Source organism: Nuphar pumila, chromosome 14 (assembly GCF_984573655.1).
Source record: "Nuphar pumila chromosome 14, dmNupPumi1.hap1.1, whole genome shotgun sequence".
In the NCBI taxonomy this organism is placed as follows: domain Eukaryota; kingdom Viridiplantae; phylum Streptophyta; class Magnoliopsida; order Nymphaeales; family Nymphaeaceae; genus Nuphar; species Nuphar pumila.
The window spans coordinates 8695206-8715820 of record NC_143262.1 but is presented as its reverse complement, the minus strand read 5'-3'; the positions used below and the strand labels follow the sequence as shown (position 1 = coordinate 8715820).

General features: G+C 39.3%; 1 protein-coding gene across 1 annotated transcript; it reads right to left on the bottom strand.

Annotated features, from left to right (window-relative positions):
• Positions 1-1519: 1519 nt before the first annotated feature.
• Positions 1520-17170, bottom strand: LOC149816271 (anthranilate synthase beta subunit 2, chloroplastic-like). Its single transcript, XM_089986808.1, has 8 exons — positions 17021-17170; positions 16769-16938; positions 14776-14846; positions 14652-14689; positions 14417-14527; positions 13656-13755; positions 8033-8168; positions 1520-1849 (listed from the first exon to the last, which is right to left on the bottom strand). Exons 1-8 carry the CDS (start codon positions 17127-17129, stop codon positions 1748-1750), a joined length of 837 nt encoding a protein of 278 aa, XP_089842934.1. The 5' UTR covers positions 17130-17170; the 3' UTR covers positions 1520-1747.
• Positions 17171-20615: the final 3445 nt, after the last annotated feature.

Sequence of the window (20615 nt, the reverse complement as noted above, 5' to 3'; positions counted from 1 at the left end):
GAGTGGTTGTGCTTCTGTTTGTATTGTTTGGGATGATGGCAATTGCTGGGGGTAGTGGTGGGCCCGCAGAGGAAGGAGACAGACAAGTCACCAAAGAGGTGAACAACCGGGCTTGAACATGACATTACTACCAATGCAGGAGTGCCTAACGCTTTTTTTATTTACTGCGTGCCTACCGATATTTGAAAACATCGTTTCTATGTTTTCTAAAATCTGACAGTATGCAATATGTATCTACAAGCTTGATTTTATGATAATCAACTTTTAGATCGTCCGATTGCAACATCAAGGTTTTTATAAGATTCAAAAATCAAATGTTTATAATTTTAAAAAATATTTAATACTGAAAAATACTTTTTTTCTAAAAAAACATGATCCAAGTGTGATTTTTTAGCAAATCCATTATGCAGATTTTTGAAAAACAAACAACTGATAACTCCTATCCACTGATAGTAGGCACAAAAAGTGTCAGGCACCTATCCATTATTTCTCAACTCAGAGTCCCGTGATTACAGAAGACTCAACGTGATAAGAGTGAAGGAAAATCCAAGATTTTCTCGTGGCCCAAAAAAGATTGTTGAAAACAAATGGCAGAGATAGAGTCCCGTGATCATAGAAGATTCAACGTGATAAAAGGAAACAAATATATACCTAAGATGGTTGATAACAAATGGGTAGAGAGAATCAGTGATTATAGAAGCCTCAACGTGATAAAAGGGAAAAGAATCTAAGATGGTTGATAACAAATGGGTAGAGAGAGAGAGAGAGAGAGTTTCGTGATTACAGAAGACTCGACAAGATAAAAGGAATAAAAAATCTAAGATGGTTGTAACAAATGGGTAGAGAGAGAGAGAGAGGACAAGGTCCATATATTAAATTCTGAGAAATTGAGAAGACTTATTAGTTGACGGGCAATTTCGCCGTGTTATATAAATTCAAAACGCCATAATGGTAGTTCCTTTCTTTGAATGCAGCTTCTAGCAACTGCCACTTTTTCAAGTTTCGTATCTGAATTAAAATACTCATAAAAGATTAGAAACATGCGGTTAGATCTCCCCATGCGGACTCAAGAACTCAAAAACTGTGGGCCCTGGTCAGCACTACAGTGGAGAGAGATATCAAGCACATCGATCAATGCCAACAACAATGAAAAAAATGTAGGATGTTGAAATAAAGAAAGAAAAAGGAAAAAATTTGCACAACCAAGTTAGCCTCATCCAACCACAGCCATTAATGCGTGCAATTTCATGTGCAACTATTCCATTTAAAAATTGGTACCTCCACCGGTCCCTCTCCACATTACCGTAACGCAGACATGCTAAGCAAAGGGCTCCCCACATATTTTAAAGCACAAGAAACTCTTCCCTAATCCCTATATTTCTTCAGGAGAGGACCACATATTCAGGGTTAAGATTAGACGGATTTTCAGTCACCACTTTTTAGATTTTTTTTTCAAGGCAGCCCATATGAACATGCCTTTGTGCATACTCAATATACCAAAAAGTCAAAAGGAAAAACAAAGAAAGGACATGATGATTGAAATATTTCTTTCCATGAACCATACACCATGGTCTACTTTATTCATTACAAACTTTTTCTTTCAATAACCAGCATAACCAAAGAAGACTGCATCACAATATTATATTTTTCATGGCTCTTGACATTATCACCTTGCTTTCCTTGACAACCAGTATTCCATCTCTTCTTCTGAATCATGATTGATCATTTCATCCCCACCAGGAATTTATTAATAAGATTCCTTCTCCCTCCTCTCAATAAGTTTGAGGAAATTGTGGACGATTGTTTTGCCTTCACTGGTTATGATGCTTTCCGGATGGAACTGGACCCCCTGGTAGGCACATATGTACAGAACAATCATGGTCACCACCACAGTTGTAACCAGAGGAGATAGGGAAGGAATAATGACAATGAGATAAGGAGCAAGTGGTAATGATCAATGGTCCTACAAAGAGAGACTACTCAAAAATATCAAATAGATTCTTGGCTTCAAAGATATTCCCAGTGGATCAGGTTGGCATACACGCGAGAGAAACCGGGACTCGATGTGAGAACCGGTGAGAATAGACGTTTTAACCTTCATTCAGCCTCCCTTAGAACAGAATTCTTTTGAGCTACATAAATACGTCTAGCTATAATATTACTAATTAAACCATGTCGAGACTTATCTCATGAGTAGGGAAGCCATATTCATCTTTCCAGAAGTAATATATATGTGTGCATAGGTGTGTGCTTGAGTTTGTGTAAGAATGTACACTCAAAGCTCATAGATGTCAGTAGGCTCTAACAAATTATAGAAAATACAATTTGTTTTGGATAGTATCGTGATTTTATGCGAAGCATGGCCATGCATTTTTTGAATGGTAGTTTTCTGAAAATAGGAAGCACATGCAATCAACTTACTTTTAAACATCTCCATTGTATTCTTACATTTGTTAGGAAAAGAAAAGTAGATGTTATGAACATTGTTTTCCACTTACACCAAATCTCTCTCTTTCTCCCTTTAAAAATGTCATTGTCTTTAAAGGTGTTTTTATCATTTCAATATATATATATATATGAAGAGAGAGAGAGAGAGAGAGAGAGAGAGAGAAAAAAGACGTGTATCCTCAAACACACAAAAAGTCACTTTGCACCGCTGATCGTGCGAGCTATCAGCAGTGTGATTTTTTTTTTTGTGCTTTCAAACCCTTTAACAGTGGTCAATGACCACCGCTAAATCAGACATGCGGCGCTCGACCACATGTCCAATTTCATCTGATGCCTCAAGTGTTCGAAGTTAATTTTTCGTGTATACACACACCAGCTACATTATGAAAGTATTTATATGAAAAGCTCTTAATGACCACACATATCTATAAATTGTTTTACCAGCAATGTTGTGAAAAGCATTGAGGCGTATCGTAGTGTTCCACCAAAAACTAAAGCGAGGCATATGCCTCAAGGCATAAAGCATAAGCCTCAATTTAAAAAAAAAACTTAAAAAAACCCTTTAAAAATATCTACAAATACAAATAAATAAAAGAAATACTTTATTGATGAAGCAACAATCAATAAGAAAGAAAATAAGCAAATGACTTGTTTTGGGTTTTTAGATTTTTTTTTTGATAAAATTACAAGATTCAGAATAAAAATCATCAATACAGAAAAAAAATTATTCAAATCGCACCTAAGGCCCATCTGCTTTTCTAGATAGACAGCAGCAACAACATTGAAAAAAATTATCAATACAGAAAAAAAATGATATAATTACAAGATTCAGAAAAAATCATCAATACAGAAAAAAAAAAACATGATTCAGATTGCATCTAAGGCCCATCTGCTGTTCTAGATAGACAGCAGCAGCAACAACATTGGAAAAAAATCAATACAGAAAAAAAATGATATAATTACAAAAAAAACATGATTCAGATTGCAATAAACAGCAGCAACAACATTGAAAAAAATCATCAATATAGAAAAAATGATATAATTTCAAAAAAAATATCAATACAGAAAAAAGCATGATTCAGATTGCAATAAACAGCAACAACATTGAAAAAAATCATCAATACAGAAAAAAATGATATAATAATAAAAAAAACATCTGTTGACTAAGAGAGAGACGAGCTTGAGTTCTTCTTCTTCTTCTTCTTCTTCTTCTTAAAGACGAGACCCAAAGAAAGGGAGAGACGACAAGAGAGAGAGAGAGAGAGAGTCAAGAGGCGAGAAAGAGAGAGAAGCGAGATGCAGACAGAGAAGAGAGACGAGAGGCGAGAAAGAAGAGGGAGAGACGAGAGGGTGAGGTGAGAGAGAGAGGGGGAGTTGACAGGCGAGAGAGAAGAGGAAGAGTCAAGAGAGAGGGAGTGAGTTGAGAGGCAAAAAATGGGGAGAGGTGAGAGGCCTGACCCTATTTAGGGTCAGACTCAGCCCTAAATATTGGCTTTGGCCCCCATTTGACATATGTTGACTGAGGCATGTGCCTCACCTTGAGGCGCACCTCGCCCTGAGGCATGTGCCTTAGGGATTTGCACTATTTGCATGCGCCTCAAGGCAAAAAGGGCCTCGTCTTGAGGCGTATTTTTAGCAACACTGTTTACCAGCTTAAAACACTTGCTTTTCTTTTTCAAGATGAAACAGGCACTTGCTGGTTTTAGTGACTATTTTTCCCATACCATGACTTGGTAAAATGTTACAGGCATAGGAAGAAAAAAAGTTATAGAAACAAGTCAAGAATCAATTTAATCTGATCCACTGGGAATAACATGCCAATAATAAAACAATATGCCTTCCAAATTAATAAGCTAACAGCAGATATACAAACAAGTCAAACGCCAAAATCCGCTACTGCCACAACCTCTCCAGTGAGAGATAAGCAAGAAAAACAACCCTGCCAGATTCTAACTGAAAAGTGGCGTACACATAAAACCTATCAGCTCAGTATAAAGCAGACAAGAAGATGCAGCCAACCCCATCAAATCAGGACACTACATTGTTGTGCCTTCTCGTATGGGCCTATCAAATCAGGCCACAAATTTGTTATGTTGTATGACCTCATTTTTATCCAAGCTAATTGGTCTTTGTTTAGTACATCAGCCATCAATGAGAATAAGACCTAATGCAACAGTCATTGTTTTGCAACACCAGAAAGAGGTACCCAATAACCATGGCAAAAAATAGATCCAGAGTTGAAATAGGACATAACCACAGAAAGAATATATCAGATATTGGCAACGAAGAACAAGTAGCAGGAGGGTCAAATGTGGTAGCTGCACCAAACCAAGTTTCAGTGTGAGTCCCAATTTTAGGGGTCATTCCCCAGTTTGGAGGAAAGGTGCAAGTAGCAGGAGGCTGTCAGCTTGTGCGTGTTGCTGTACAAAGAATATGATATGATCGAATTGCTTATGTTAAAGTATATACTTATATTCAAATACATATATATATACATGCTTGTAAACCGAAATACCCAGCAAGGGTATTTTGGTCTTTTCACTGTAATTGGCATCGGCCATTTTTTCCTTTTTTTCCTTTTTATTTTACCTTTATTTTCTGTATTTTTTACCTTTTCACCTTTTCTGATTTTTGGGTTTTTTGGGGCAGCTCCAATATAGCTGTTGGAGCTGCCCCCAACAGTCATAAATATGACGGTTGGGAGCAGCCCAACAGCCATATTGGGCTGCTCCCATGTGGCTCTTTCTCTATAAATTGGCCTCAAGACCTTGGGTTGTATTATCCCCTCTAGAGTGAGGTTTCTTATTCAATAACAATCATTCTTGACCCTTGTGTGGGTGTTTTTTGCTTATTCAATCAAGTGTAATGCTTGATTGAAGTGTGTTCTTACAAGTTCATAAGTGACTTTTGTTGGAGTTGATCTCTTTCATTACAGCTTACACCCAGCAGATCCTTATAAGTAGGAATGTCAACTGGTTGGAGATTATCCAACATCCAACCTGAATCTAACTCCAATTATTCGAATTCAGTAAAGGAAATCAAATCCAATTAATAATCAGATCTGGATCCCCGCTTAAAATTTCATAACTGAATCTGATTACATATAATTAATCAGATTTGGTATTAGCCTTTCTACATCTGAATCCGAATCCAATTAGTCGGATCTGGTATTGGCTAAATCTGACCCAAATTCAAACCATTTGCATCCCTACTTATAAGCTTCCAAGAGGCTATGGCTTGTATTCCAGCTTGAGTTGGCTACCGTATTTCAAGCTCAAACATTGTTATGAACTGCAAAATTTCACAATGAAGTTTTCATGCAGACCAACGAATAACAGAACCCTCAGAAACCATACTCTTCAGTTTCTCTGTCTCACAGCACACCTCTACCATATCACCACATATTTTTTGTAATGAAGATTTTTGTTGTCCACGTTTTTTGTAACGAAGATTTTTGTTGTCCTGTATCAATAGATGCATCAAGGTGACATACATATCACATAACTTAGTCTTCTGACTTATTGCAGTCGACCATGAGTACATTACAAATTAGCACTCCAAACTACACATTCTCCCCATTTCAAGATGTTGAGAATTTGGAAAAGTATTATTTGGGTTCTTGGTATTCCACTTTTTTTTTTTGAGAATAAAGGCAAATAACTTGGTATTCCACTTGTTGACTACTATGTTGAAGGACAATCAGAAGCATACAAGAGTAACTTTGTGACAATAACTACAATAGAGGAATAAGTCTAACATTTTAGTGCATTACATCAGACATGCTTTTGAGAAGGTATAGTAGTCAAATTCCCAGTTGGCAGCACAAGGGCAAAAGCACCATATATGTGAATGCAAACATGTTGACGTTCTACCTAACAACTTTCTTGCATTCATTTCTTATGTGTCACAGGGCACGAACTTTATGGCATATATTTGTATATGGTTGTTATTGCTTATTCAATATGCTACCACTGTTAATATTAATTAGTGGTGACCAAGCTGCATGTACCAGAGAGGCCCATTTTCCACGATTAAGAGTTTAATGTATCAGTTGCACTATAGATCAATACTGCATGAAATGTCACCCTTGTGTCTCATGACCAGCACCACCCTTACCATCGACAATCATGACATTACATCATGTGACAGCATCAACACCATCTGGTTTTACATGAAACCCAATCATCATGATCATCACATCTCAAGATGTCCCCTGTATGCAACCCAACCAGACACACCACCACATTTTTTATAAGTCAGCCCTAAGTGACACCACCCTTAGTAGCAAAAATTATCCAAAGGAATCTAGGTTTCTATCTTGAAGATGGACAATTGGGAATAACATGAATGATTGGTTTATTGGCCATGCAGATGAGGCAGGGCCTATGTGCAATATAGAGCTACAAGTTTCAGGTTATGGAAATCTGAACCATGTGGCAGTAGGTACTTGGGGTATTCTAGTTTTCAGAATGCCCAGCACCAAGTGATAGCTTAGTATTAAGTTACCATATAAGAGATTGAAGTCCACAAAACTAAAGAATATCTATGTCACAGGGATTCGGCTAGCAGGGTGCCGCACCCGCATCGACGCGACGCAGCGTGGGTGCGGGTGCAGGTGCGGCACTGTGTGCGGTCAACCCAACCCTGGGTGCGGTCAACGCACCCAGGGTCATTTTGGTTCAATTTTCAGACTTTAAAAAAAATTGCCAAGAAAATTTTTTTTGCCCTATATGTCACAGGGATTCTCCAACTAGGTGCCGCACCCGTGTCGCACCCACACCCGATGCGGTCAACCTGACCCTGGGTGCAGTCAACGCACCCAGGGTCATTTATGTCCAACTTTTGGACTTTATATATATAATTTTTTATATTTTTGTCGCACCCCCACACCCAGGCTTTTTGAAAGTGCCGCACCCCTGCATCCGCACCCGCACCCATGTGACATAGCAGTAAAGATGAATGGACAAATGGAAATATAGTTGAAATGATATCCAGTACACCAAATTTTCCACGCCAAACATGGCGCATCATTGTTTCTGACCTTGGAATTATGATCTTCCACTAGAATTTGCTCCCCGCAAATTTTAAAGACATTTAATTATATTATCCACTTCAGACCAGTTAATGCTCAACACCATTACATAGTTGTAACAGAAATATCAAGTACGGTAATCAAGGAGGAAATTTAATTTTGTAAGAGTAAATCTAGAAGAAGAAAAAATACACAGATTTGCAGCTTCACATGACACCATCATCCATCAAAAAAATAAAAAAATGACCTCTAATATTTTCTATCTTCGTGAATTTTGAATTCTTTCAGTTTTAAACGTAAATCATTGAGTATTCTAGCTTCTGAAATTATTTGAAGTGTGTCCATTTTGTTTTGAGAAAAACCATCTTACACAGTTCATACATGATGTACAAGTGAATAGTCAAAAAATGACTCAGGACAACATGTTACACAGACACTTCACATAGCATGTGTATCCCGTGTCAACATGTATGACACTTCATGGACATAGTGAAACCAGTTTCACAATAAAAGGTTGCTGTAGCTTATCGCCACAAGAAAGAAGGCAAATACCTGGATATGTTTATATTTTTTGTGACGTACAGCCATAACTAGACCATCTTGGGTCCATGCAGTATTCTCAAGCATGTCACTGGGAAAGCTCTCCTTCTCAATCACAAGGCTGTGATATCTGCCAGCTGTAAATGGACTGTCAAAGCAATATCACAATATCCTTAAGTTAGAAACACAATCTGCATAATGCTATTCAAGCAAACATACACAAACATTTGCCTAATTCAGTGATTTAGTGAAATCCAATAATGCACTAGTGCGGTGTGAGAATTTGTTGTGTCTTGAGCGGGGCATTTACAGAAAATATTTAAAACATGTAGATATATGGCATGGTGTGACTTTAAAATGTAGCGCAACATGTTCATGTCATCATTTTCTTTTTCCTTTTATCCATTTGCTATTTTTTCCCTATTGCATTCGCTGAAAAATGACCATGTGAGAAAATTCTCAAAAAAAAAAAAAAGGATCATGGCAAGATCATAATTTCACCACAAAAAGTACAAGAATGGATTTCACAAACAGAAACATGTGGAGCAGAGGCATTCAACATCCATCCAGAGACAAATTAAATGTCTGTTGCCATAACAATCCCAGAGATCAGCTACCAAGCATCTGATTCCTAAACCCTATGAACCTTTTCCCTACAGGATGCTGTGAGAAGTTATGAAAGGTTTGGAAAGATCTGAAGAGCAAATGAATTTTCTAAGCAAGACTACAATATTCACTACAGTTATCCATACTACATATCATGATGCAATCAGCGAAGAAGGGTAGCAGCAATCAGAAAGGACCATGCCTCTGTTTTAACAAGTAGAAATTGTGTTGAAACAGAGAAAGTAGAGGGCGACAAAGGAAGCTGCTTAATTAGTTCAATATTGCTAAGGATCTTTATGTTATTTTGATTGTTGGGATCATGAAGTAACAAATGGATGCTTGCCATGAGATCATGATTCTTTTTCTCTCCACAATGGATTTTTTTTGCTGGCAACGAGAAATATTTTTCCTCAAGGTTGACAATATCTAAAAACAATAAACTTCTCCTAGCAAAGATGTTCCATGTACTCAAGGTTAAACCATAGGCTACTATACTTTTCATGGATGGTGGAAAACTGGAAATGGAGAAACTAGTTAAGAGTAACAGCATAGACGTTAAAGATATTTTCACCATGAAAGGATTCTTTTTGCAAACTTTTTCCTGGCATATGAAAAACATTAAAGAGAAAGGTAAGAATCAATGAGTGATAGGAAGGAAATTAGATTGAAATGAAACAAATCATATGCAGAACATGACAGCATTAGACTCCTCTACTGCACCTGCAGTAAAGGAAGTGATGAATTCCATTAAGGCTATACATTTAAGGACTAACAATTATATTTTGATTAGCACAAATGTGAGGAGGCACATAGATTTAATTAGTCATCTGGACTCAGTGAAGGGAGTTTACAAGTTAGTTCAGGCTATGTTCTCTTCAGAGATGAGTCAATTGAAATCTGCTCAATCTTGGCTCATAGGAAGCTCATCCAAGATTGGGAAACCATCCTCAAGGGGCCTAGATCAAGACTTTTCTTAGCTCAGTAATATGATCTGAGTTTCAAGATCCCCTGCTTGGCTTGTGATATGCTTTGCATGAAACGAGTCAAACGACAAATATGTTCTGGCTATGTCACAGGGACTCGGCAAAACAGATGCCGCACCCGCGTCGACGCGACGCGACGCTGGATCGGGTGCGGCACCGGGTGTGGTCAACACGACCCTGGGTGTGGTCAACGCACCCAGGGTCATTTTTGTCCACAATTTGGGCGAAAAAAAAAATTTCCCCGATGAAAAGGAGGAGGATTAGGGCAAAAAAAAAATTTGCCCTAATCTCTCCTCTCTCTCCCCCTGAGCTCGAGCTCTCCCATCGCCGCCCCAGCTCCGCCGCCCCCAGCGTCGCCGCCCCCAGCACTGCCTCCCAGACTCCTCCTCTCGGCTCCTCCTCTCCTTTCGCAGGTATGTCTCTCACTCTCTTCTTGGGTCGGCTGGGGAGGGGCCGAGCACCCCCCACCCCCCTCTCTCGGTCTCTTGTTGGGTCGGCAGGGGAGGGGCTGAGCCTCCCCTGCTCCTTCGTTTTTCGGCACAGGAGGGGCCGAGCCCCTCCCCCATCTACCTCTTTTTTTGGGTCGATTGGGTCGACAGGGGAGGGGCCGAGCCCCTCCCTTTTATGTTTTTCTTTTTTGGGTCGACAGGGGAGGGGCCGAGCCCCTCCCCTTTATGTTTTTCTTTTTTGGGTCGACAAGGGAGGGGCCGAGGTGGCTTGGTCTACCTACTTGACCATCTCAAGACAAACCATGTATGGGATGTGCCTCTTTGGGTTCCCTTCATTGCCATCTTGATTGGGTCCAGCTCATCCGCCCTTGGATAGCTTATGGGACCCTTTCTACATGTTGGTACCCAGACAAGGAAGGGACACTCATGGGGTGGGAAGAGGACTAGAAGAATTGGAGTATGCTTTGGAGGGAGGGTGAGGGCACCACCAATAGATGATCCTCCTGCATGCTTTCTACACATAAGAGATCACACTTTTCCTAATAAATTGTTGTGTTTTCCTTGTTGTTCATTGTTTGCCACTGCATTCAGCCTCCCTATAGGGTCTGGCAAAACCAAGTAGGTTGAGAAGGGTGTCTTTCAGATAAGGAACTGCAGTTGCCTCTTTTATATGGGCAATATTTTTAATGTGTTTTTAATGAGTTTTTTTTAAAGGCGAGCTGGGGTTAGACAGAACCTTACGAGTTATACAACTATACCATTGGGTTTTCAACCTTTCAACACAAGATTAAGTGTACTAGCCCCTCCCCTTACGAGTTAGTTCTTTTATGCAATACTTATTTGATTGATATTTAGGTCGATTTATGTAATTGCTTTACTTATTTGATTGATAATTTGATATTTAGGTTGATATACTGCATGCATGATGAATCATATTATGAGTTTATGACAATGTTTACTGTTAAATGTTAAACTGTTAAAACTTCAAAATTATATATATATATATAATTTTTTTTTTTACATTTTTTCCCCTGCCGCACCCCCGCACCCGGGTTTTTTGGAAGTGCCGAATCCCCGCACCCGCTCCCGCACCCGCACCCATGTGACATAGTGTTCTGGACACACAATATATCAAGTAATGGCTCAGTTAGTGAGAACTCTCTTGAATTTTAACCACAAAGGATCCTGTATCACTTTGTGGTGATGCCTTGTCAATCCTTGCTCTTACTTTAACAACACCATGCTTTCCATTTCAGGAAAAAAAGGGAAGAGGAAGAAGGAGAAGAAATGAAAAGAAAAGAAAAAACCCATTGAACTCATATATCTTTCTATAGAACACCAGCTTAAAGAAATGCAGTTATTAATACTGGCGAAGATTGAACAAGCTCAAAGACCGGAGCTTGAAAAGCCAAAGCCCTTGAAGTAAAGCATCAGCATCTTATTTCCAGTGAATCGGATCAGACTTTTGAACCACTCCCCTTTTGCAAACTATTTCAGATTTGTCATAAGTATTTTTCAGAATTATCCTCTCTATCATTCCAACTTCCAAGGCTATAGATAATTAGTGAAACAATTTCAAATTATTGATCAGATATAACAAACGAGTTTGCTTCAAAATGGGGTTAGTGTTCGTGTTTATTATCTCAAAGTGTTTCTTCTTGGCATTGATTGAAAAGAATAAACCAACAGACAATACGTCCAAATTTGACCAACAGAGATATATGTGTTTGTGGTTGTGTATATATTTATCATTATATTTGCCTGTGGGTATGTGTGTGTAGTTGTGCATGGGTGCATGGGTGTGTAGACAGCCAGATCCCTACCAGTCACCAGTTAACAGAAAAATACTGCTATGTAGATTGGAAGGATTTGGAACTCAGTCAGGATTTAACTTTACAAATGAAAGTGTCATGAATCACTCTCATTTTTTCATGTGATTAAGTAAAAAATTTATTAGTAAATTTTCAGCATCAATAGGGTTTCCAATAACAATACTAACGTGATGTGTATCCAGAGTACATTTGTAGTGGTAAAACTGTGTAAGAAGGTTGATCCAGACTTTGTAACCAAAATAAACTTCTTTTTTTAGGAATAGTAAAACTTTATTGCAATGAATAATGTGAAGAGCTATGTCACATGGGTGCGGGTGCGGGTGCGGCACTTTCAAAAACCTTGGGTGCGGGGGTGCGGCAAAAATAATATATATATATATATATATATATATATATATATATATATATATATATATATATATATATATATATATATATATATATATAAAGTTTTATCAGTTAACAACATTAACATGTCCTGCCAACAACGACAGAACGTTGCAGCGTGGCCTACCAAACCGCATGTCCAAGCGCTCTGGCAAGATGCACAAGGAACCTTGGAGTTGAGCCGTTAGCACCGAGTAGGGACACGATTCCGCTGCAGCAAAGGGAAAGCAAACACAGAGACCCAAAAAAGCACAAGTCATGCACACAATCATGTGCACGATGGATATGTTGAGAAGCTGAGCACCCAAGCACCTCATGGCAAATTAGCATCGTTCGCAGCCACGACGACGTTGGGCCCCTCCCCGACATTCTAAGAGGGAGAGAGGGAAGACGGAGAGGAGAGTAGGAGAGTAGAGGGAGTCGGGGGCATACCTGAAGAGGTCAGACAGAGCGATCGGCGGCGGCGGGGGGGTCGGCGGAGAGGAGACGTAGGGAGGATTAGGGCAAAAAAATTTGCCTTAATCCTCCCCTCTGCAGCCCATTTCATCAGGCAAAATTTTTCTTTTTGTTTTAAATCTAAAAACTGAACCAAAATGACCCTGGGTGCATTGACCCCACCCAGGGTCGGGTTGACCACACCGGGTGCCGCACCCACATCACGTCGACGCGGGTGCGGCACCTGGTTGGTCGAATCCCTGTGACATAGGTTGAGAGAAATCACATTATAACCAAAATAAGCTTCTTCCAAACTCGCTCTCTCTTCTCTTTCTTCTTCTTCTTCCTTCTCCTTCTTCCTCCTCCTCCCCTCGTTGCCGCAAGTGTCGAACCTAGCAGCTGGGTTTGGCTCTGTCGTGCCCTGCTGCTAAACTCATAATCTTCTTTTGATGAATTTGATGATGAAGCAGAAAATTATTAGGATCATTACATCATCGTCATATACATTGTATAGGATATACTTTTGGTATGCAATTATGCATTGTTTGCTTCTTTTATTAGTATAATTTACTTCTTTTTTGCTTGACTTGTTTGATTGTTTTTTGTTTTCTTAATTCACTTAGAGTAGTCATAATATATTTAGGTTGATTTAACTGTGGTGTTATTTTTTATTGATGAGGAATAGCAATTGTAGATTGTTAATTTGATTTATTACATGAATTTATGCACGATGAATTGGTGATATAATAATTATTTTTATTTCATTAGTGTTAATTGTTATAAAAGTTAGAATTATATATATACATGCTCCCACACCCAAGTTTTTTTAAAGTGCCGCATCGCCGCACCCCCACCTATGTGACAGTGTGAAACATGAAGGGTTCATGATCAAATGCAATATCCAGAGTTGAAAGTCTAGTAGATAAAAAAAAAGTTTACTTACTTAGATAGTCCAGCAAGTATGCCATCTTCTCCCTTTTCATCATAATAAACAAGGGAACTTTTTCCATGCACAACCCCATAAGGAGAACGGACGATCTTTCCTGTGAGTCAGTACATAGAGGAACCAAATGAGGCAAAAATTTAAAACCCCAATACATATCAACTTGGCCAAATGCTCTGTATTGGTTCAACATCTAAATCTAAAACAACTAAATAAAAAGGTGACCAAAAGTAGGGCCGGGAAACAAGCTGAGCCACTAGTGGTTTGGCTTGCCATGAACTCGTTCGTGTTCGGTTCATGTAGCTGGCGAGCTGAGCCATGAGCAGCTCGTTAACCAAAAACAAGCCAAGCACGAACAAAGGGTGCCCAGCTCGTGTAAGCTCATACAAATATAAGATATAGAATTTTTGTGCAATATCCATCATAAAAAGAATTTTTGTACTGTTGGTAAGGACATTTGGCAGGTAAAAGAGAGATCTGAAGTTCAAGTCCCATTGTCGTCAATGTTAAAATATGTGATTTTTTTAACGATCCAGCTCGTGGCTTGGCTCAGCTGACTCAAGCTCGGCTCATCTAGTTATGAACATGAGCCGAGCTTGAGTTGAGCTAATTGATAAATGAGCCAAGCCTGAACAAGATCGGCTTGACTTGTTCAGCTTGTTTACCAGCCCTAACCATAAGTCTATCAAATAAAACAATTACAGTAAAGGCATTCACAACATTGTAAACATAATTAAGATGTCTTCAGTTCAGGGTATTGCCTCCAAAGGCCTCTCCAATGCACTGAAGTCCCATACAAACTCCAAATATAGGTGTTGAGGGTCCAAGATCCAGAACAATTTGTAACGATATCCCTGAATCTTGAGGTGTACCTGGATCAAAAACACAAGATAATACCACAAAAAACTTCATACACTGAGAGGAGGCATGCCCTTATGTTATACAGAATCACCAATTTTCAAAAACACAATTTTACACAGAATCAAGAACCCTTACCAGGTCCTGGAGAAATAAGTATTCCTCTTGGACTTCTCCTAAAAAGAGGATAATGTGGTTCAAACCCAAGAGTAATGAAGCCAAAGAAATATAACAGTGGCAGATAATTCTAAAAGAAATTCACCGTTTTAGCTCCTCAACAGTGAGTTCATCATTGCGGTAGACCTCAAACTCAGCCCCAAGCTCTCCTATATACTTCAAACACCAGAGCAAACAAGTAACCGGTAAGTTAATCCCATTTTATATCAAAATCTTCTATTTCAAATTAAGTTCTACCTAATATAGTTAATTACAATGAAAATCAAAAGTAACCTATAACTGAATATTGCAAACAGATGGAATCAGACATACCCATTTTATACATATATGTTGATCAATTTTTACACCCAAAAGTGGTACCATAATTACCACAGAAACTACTATCCCAGGATTCAAAAGAAGAAAAGGTTTTGTGCAATCATTTTTAAAATGGATACAAGAAAGATATATGTGCCACGATCCACAGGATAGTGAAAGAATCTATTTCATCCACCATTTTCTCTGCACGACAGACTGCGTGACTTCTTGACCGCTTGTAATGAAGCCAATCAACCCAATCAATGTCCTCTGCATTTGTGTTCTCGACATAACTCAGCTCCCTTTTATGTTTAATTACAAGCAAAGCAGCCACTCACTTTTCCGTTGTACCATTCACGACAATATTCACATTTTTCAATCTTCATGGTTGTGTGCATAGTAGTCGCAATCATAGGCGGAGCTGGGGGGGGCAGGACTGGGCTGTAGCCCAGTCCTGCCTCCCGAAACACTTAAATTTTTTTTTTAAAAGCCCAGTCCTAGCCCAGCCCTGACTGCAGCAAATAGTTTGATTTGTCCATATGAAATAGATTTTTATTAATAATTGTAGCTATTTTTTTTTTATCTCAAAAAAAAATTTTTCGGGGGCGCTGCCCCCGAACCCCCGACTATCAAACCAGTTTTTTTTTCTACACCCCTGTTTGCCCCGCCCTCACATGAATCCTAGCTACGCCACTGGTCGCAACGCCTACAATAAGAAGTTGATGAGGTTTTTGGTTTATATTCATGTGAACTACAAAATAAATGAATTTCGCTTAAGATGGTTTGGACATGTTGCACGTAGACCTCTCATGGCTTCTCATGTGAGAAAGGTTGACATGGCACGTATAAGTAGAAAAAAAAAAGATCAATGAAGACTTGAAAGGGGGCAGTTATAGGTGACATGAAGAATTGTAAAATGACCCAAGTTGTTGCTCTAGATAGATAGGAATGAAGAAATATGACTCGCGAAACTGACCCCATGTAATTGGGATAAGGCTGGACCATGAACTACAAAGTATACATTATCTTGGTTGAGATAAGTCATGGCTCAGACTCAAGATGGCAGTGCTACCACATAGTAGCGCGATCCTCCCATTGGCATGAATTATGACGTTCACCATATGCAAATTTGTTGACGTTTATGCTCACTCCAAGTGTGTGTCCCGGTTTTATAATTAAGCAAACTAGTACCAGATTCCCTGGTTCAAACATTAATACACGCTGAGGTGACAGAGCAAGACAGAACAGATGGTGTTTGCTCTAAGATTTTTGTCCTCTGTTTGATGGTAATAATGAAAAGTGTAGGACAGTCACTCATGTCCATCTTGATGACCCAAAAACAGTGGGCGAAGAGAGAGAGACGTTTTAGGCCAGTCCGCAGCATTACTAACCGTCCATCTCCAAAATAGACGGCGAGATTCACGTGGGGTCCACACGTGTTGACAGTGGTGCCTAGTGGAAGAAAAAAGAAAGAAATCTGGATCTCACCCTCCGGTTGTAAAACACAGCGTTACTAACAAAGGAGAAAGAGAGATTCTCGCTCATGGACGCCACGAAGAATACGATTCCGCACTTATATATAAAAAAAGGACCAAACTGGTCATCACATTAGCCGGGAACCCAAAGAGACACATATCAAAGGGAAAAGAAAAATGAAATTTGAAACGGAAAACTGACTCCCTGAATTGAAAAACGAAAGAAAAGATACGAAATCAAACGTTAAAACAAAAAAAAAGGCAGGGTAAAGAAAAGGAGAAGACACTCCAATTGCAGATAAATACCTGGCAGAGATTGTAAGTGAAGCTATCGTAATTATCAATCACGATGATAGGACTTGAGCTCCACTTCTCCTCCGGTGCCCCAACCCTAACCGCGTTCACTCCGGCGAATGAACCCGCATGCAGCGCCGAAAAACCCCTTGCCTTGACGCCGGCCGATAGAAACGGCAAATCTGAAGAATGGAGAAGCAAGAGAATAAGGCAAAAAACGACGATATCGTAAACAAAGAGAAAAGGGGGAAAGAAGAACTCTACCTCTCGAAGGCGTCGCGACGGCGAAGAAACGGCGGGGAGGAGCTAGGGTTACAGCGAGGCCTTCGCCGGAGATTGCCGGAGATCGAAAGACGGTGAGCGCGTGCTCCATGGATAGCCTTCGAGCGACACGCCGGAACGACCGAATGAGGATCCGTCTGTCTACTAAAACGGTGATGGTGGCGTGGGCATTAAATTCTGGGGATTCCTTATTTTTCTCTTTCTTTGTTCAAAGTGACACTGTGTTTCGATGGTTTCCTCTGTCATTTTACGAAATCATTATGGGCAAAAAGTAACTAGAAGGGGGAAGGGGTGATTATTTTTGGCTTTCTCCTAAGCTTGCCCGTTTTGCATGCGTTTCAATCTTCCCGCCATCTTTAAAAATATCGCTGATATTTTGGAATATCTTTTAAGAATCTGATTTCTTAAAAAGAGGCAATGTTATTAAAATATCGTGTTGTTATCGTAATATCAACGTCACAAAAAAGGGTTTCTAATTTCTACAGTATTTTACATTATTTTTATTTTGTTTACACGCTATATTTTTTTTGTATTTCTTTTAAACATGCCGATAATTTCTGGATCTTCAAGAAAACAAAAATGGACTTAAAATACCAAAAACTAGGGATGTCAACTGTTCGGATTCGGATGGGATGTGGCTAAAGAGATTCGGATTCAGATGGCGAAAAGCTTATTCCAGATCCTTTACATGTAAACGGATTTGGATATCCATCAAATTCAGATATTTATTGGATTTGGTCGCAAAAAATCAAAAACTATATCCGCATCTGTTTATAATCCAATATGGTTTTGATCTTACCAAATTCAATTAAATGGGATAAAATCCGATTCATTGACATCCCTACATAAAATATATCTCACGTCATCAAAAATTGAGAACCTGAATAAGTTGTTTGGAGAGAGGATCAGGTCCTAGGAATCTTGGATAGAAAACTGTCTAAGGCACCTTGGATGCCGTCCATCACTTAGATGAACAACACGAAACGCCTTTGACATGTTTAGTGTTCAGAACAAGTTTCTGCCATTCATTTATAAATGATTAATGCCGTCCATCCACCTTCTGGATCAACCCTATTTTTGGTATGAGCCAGATCCGGACCATATTAATGATGGATCAGGACACAGTAGACCCAAACGAGTCACATCTGGAAACAAATATTGTTAGGTCTAGCCAGGTCGTGGTCCGAATGCGAGAAAGATGAATTTGGGTTGGATCGGGTCTAACATGACCCATTTTGCCTTTTCCACACGTAACATTTCAATGAACAATAACAAGTGTTCACATTATATGCAGTGTCGCTGTATGGTAGGCATCCAGCGACCTGCTTGACAGCAGACAGCTACACATCTTGGCATTTGTGTTCATCTTGAGAAATGTTGAGATGGATGGTCATAAGCATGCAGCACGGCTGCATAAAAAAACAGCTTCTTTGTTGGACAAATTCCTGGCGAATGAGACTCCAATTTGACTAATTATGTTGGATTTTTTTTATTGCCAAGCTGGGGTTAGGCAGGACCCTACCAGTTATACAATTATACCAATGGGTTTTGAACATTCAATGTCCCAACACAAGGTGACGTGCACTAGCTGCTCCTACTAGACAAGCGGAAAACCTATTGGTAACTAATTATATTGGATTGAGTCCAGTGAGATGGATCAGATTGGATGCTAGATGGGCCTCTCTAGATCCAACTAGATGCATTCCTGGGTCTTGATTAGTACGGTAAATTTGACACAAACCCGGACCTAACATGGATCCAACAAGAAAATTCACTCAATAGGGATGTCAATGAATCGGATATATCTGATATCTGACCAAATTCAACTTCATTTAGACAAAATGAAACCATATCCAATTATAATTAGATGAGGATATGGTTTTAGTTGTTTGCTACCCAAACCATATCTGATTATAATTGGATGCAGATATAGTTTTGGTTTTTTTCCTCTAAATCTGACTGACCATGGATATGTGAATTTGATGGATATCTGAATCCGCTTACATGAAAAATGTGGATTGGCTATGAGCTTTTCACCATCCTATTCTGAATCTGTTTATGCAACAACTGAACTAATTGGATCTAGTATTCACCACATCCGAGTCTACAACTGACTAATTGGATTGGGTATTGACCACATCAAATCTAAATCTGAACCGTTTACATCCCTAACACACAAAGAGAGAGAGAGAGAGAGAGTATTTTCAGTGGCACTGCATCATGTCATGTCATGCATCACCCACACAGCCACCCACCTTGGCATTTCTCGAGATGGGCATGGTCTCCATCTCGAGGAATGTTGAGATGGGTGGCTGTCAGCGGTGCTGCATAAAAAACTCCCTCTTTTTCTAATTCAGGACTGGGTTATAATTAGGATGAGATTTGGATCCAGTCAAACTTGGACATAACCCAAACCCACCCGGTTCAAAATGTCACAGCACTGCATTAAGATATTGTGTGGTTTTCAAACCACAAATCTAATTCCAGCCCATCTTAATTAATCAAGTCAACATATAAATAATAGTGTATATCATGAACTTGAATAAAAAACACAGTCACTGTAAATAAATATCTATACACGGACATCAGCATTAAAAACTTAGTTGAAAGGTAATGCTACTATATTTATTAATTAGTTATTGGTACTCTTTTGCATCGACCTAATGTATTTGATGCATTGAATTGCCGATGATAATGATGGTTATTCCTGAAAGAGAAGCATCTTATTTTTTATTTTTTTTTGAGAAGAGAAAGAGAAGAAGCATCAATCAGACATAATTGTGTTTAAATTATCACTTCAATTAGTGCTGTCAATGAGTCAAGTATTCACACCCACCCGGGTCGCCCCAATGGTAGCGGGTTTGGGGAGAAGGTGCTGACCCATTCGTCTCAGGTTCGACTTTTACCGAGGTGTGGGGGGTGCCTTTGGCTGATGGGCGCCGTAAGAGCTTGAGTGTCGGTGACCCCGCTTAGAGATTAGCCGGTTCGGCTTGAAACTTTATTACAAAGAAGAAGAAAAAGGTCTGGTGTTCAACTCATAAAAGATGGATCCCCACATATGATGGGATTCATCTTACATCCAACCAATAGCTATAATTAGTTGATATTCTCACTTACATGTAGACTCATACTTGTCATTTAGATGCATCAGTTGGATGGCTAGGATTAACATATGATGTTGGATGGCATGACTCTTTTTAGCAACACATTTAGAGAAACCTGTCAAAATTAATCAGAACAGTCAGGTTTGAACAAGGTCTCCACTCATGTGGTAGGTGCGACTTGTGAATGTCACCAAGTTGACAGGACGTCACACGTTCAAAACCCACTGGTGGTGTTCTTTACCGCAAGGTCAAAGCTGGGTGTACTCCTTGGTGGTCTGGGGAACCTTAAGGGTTTTACCAACTGGAGGCCTCCCATGGTGGGATCGGTGATGTGGGGGTTTACTTTGGATTATCCAAAAGAAAAAAAAAATAGAAGCCCAAAACCAACTTCTATAATTAATGGCTATTTAAAACATATATATCCACTTAAAAATGTCACACATAATAGTGGGTCTGCAGGGTTGGGCTGGATA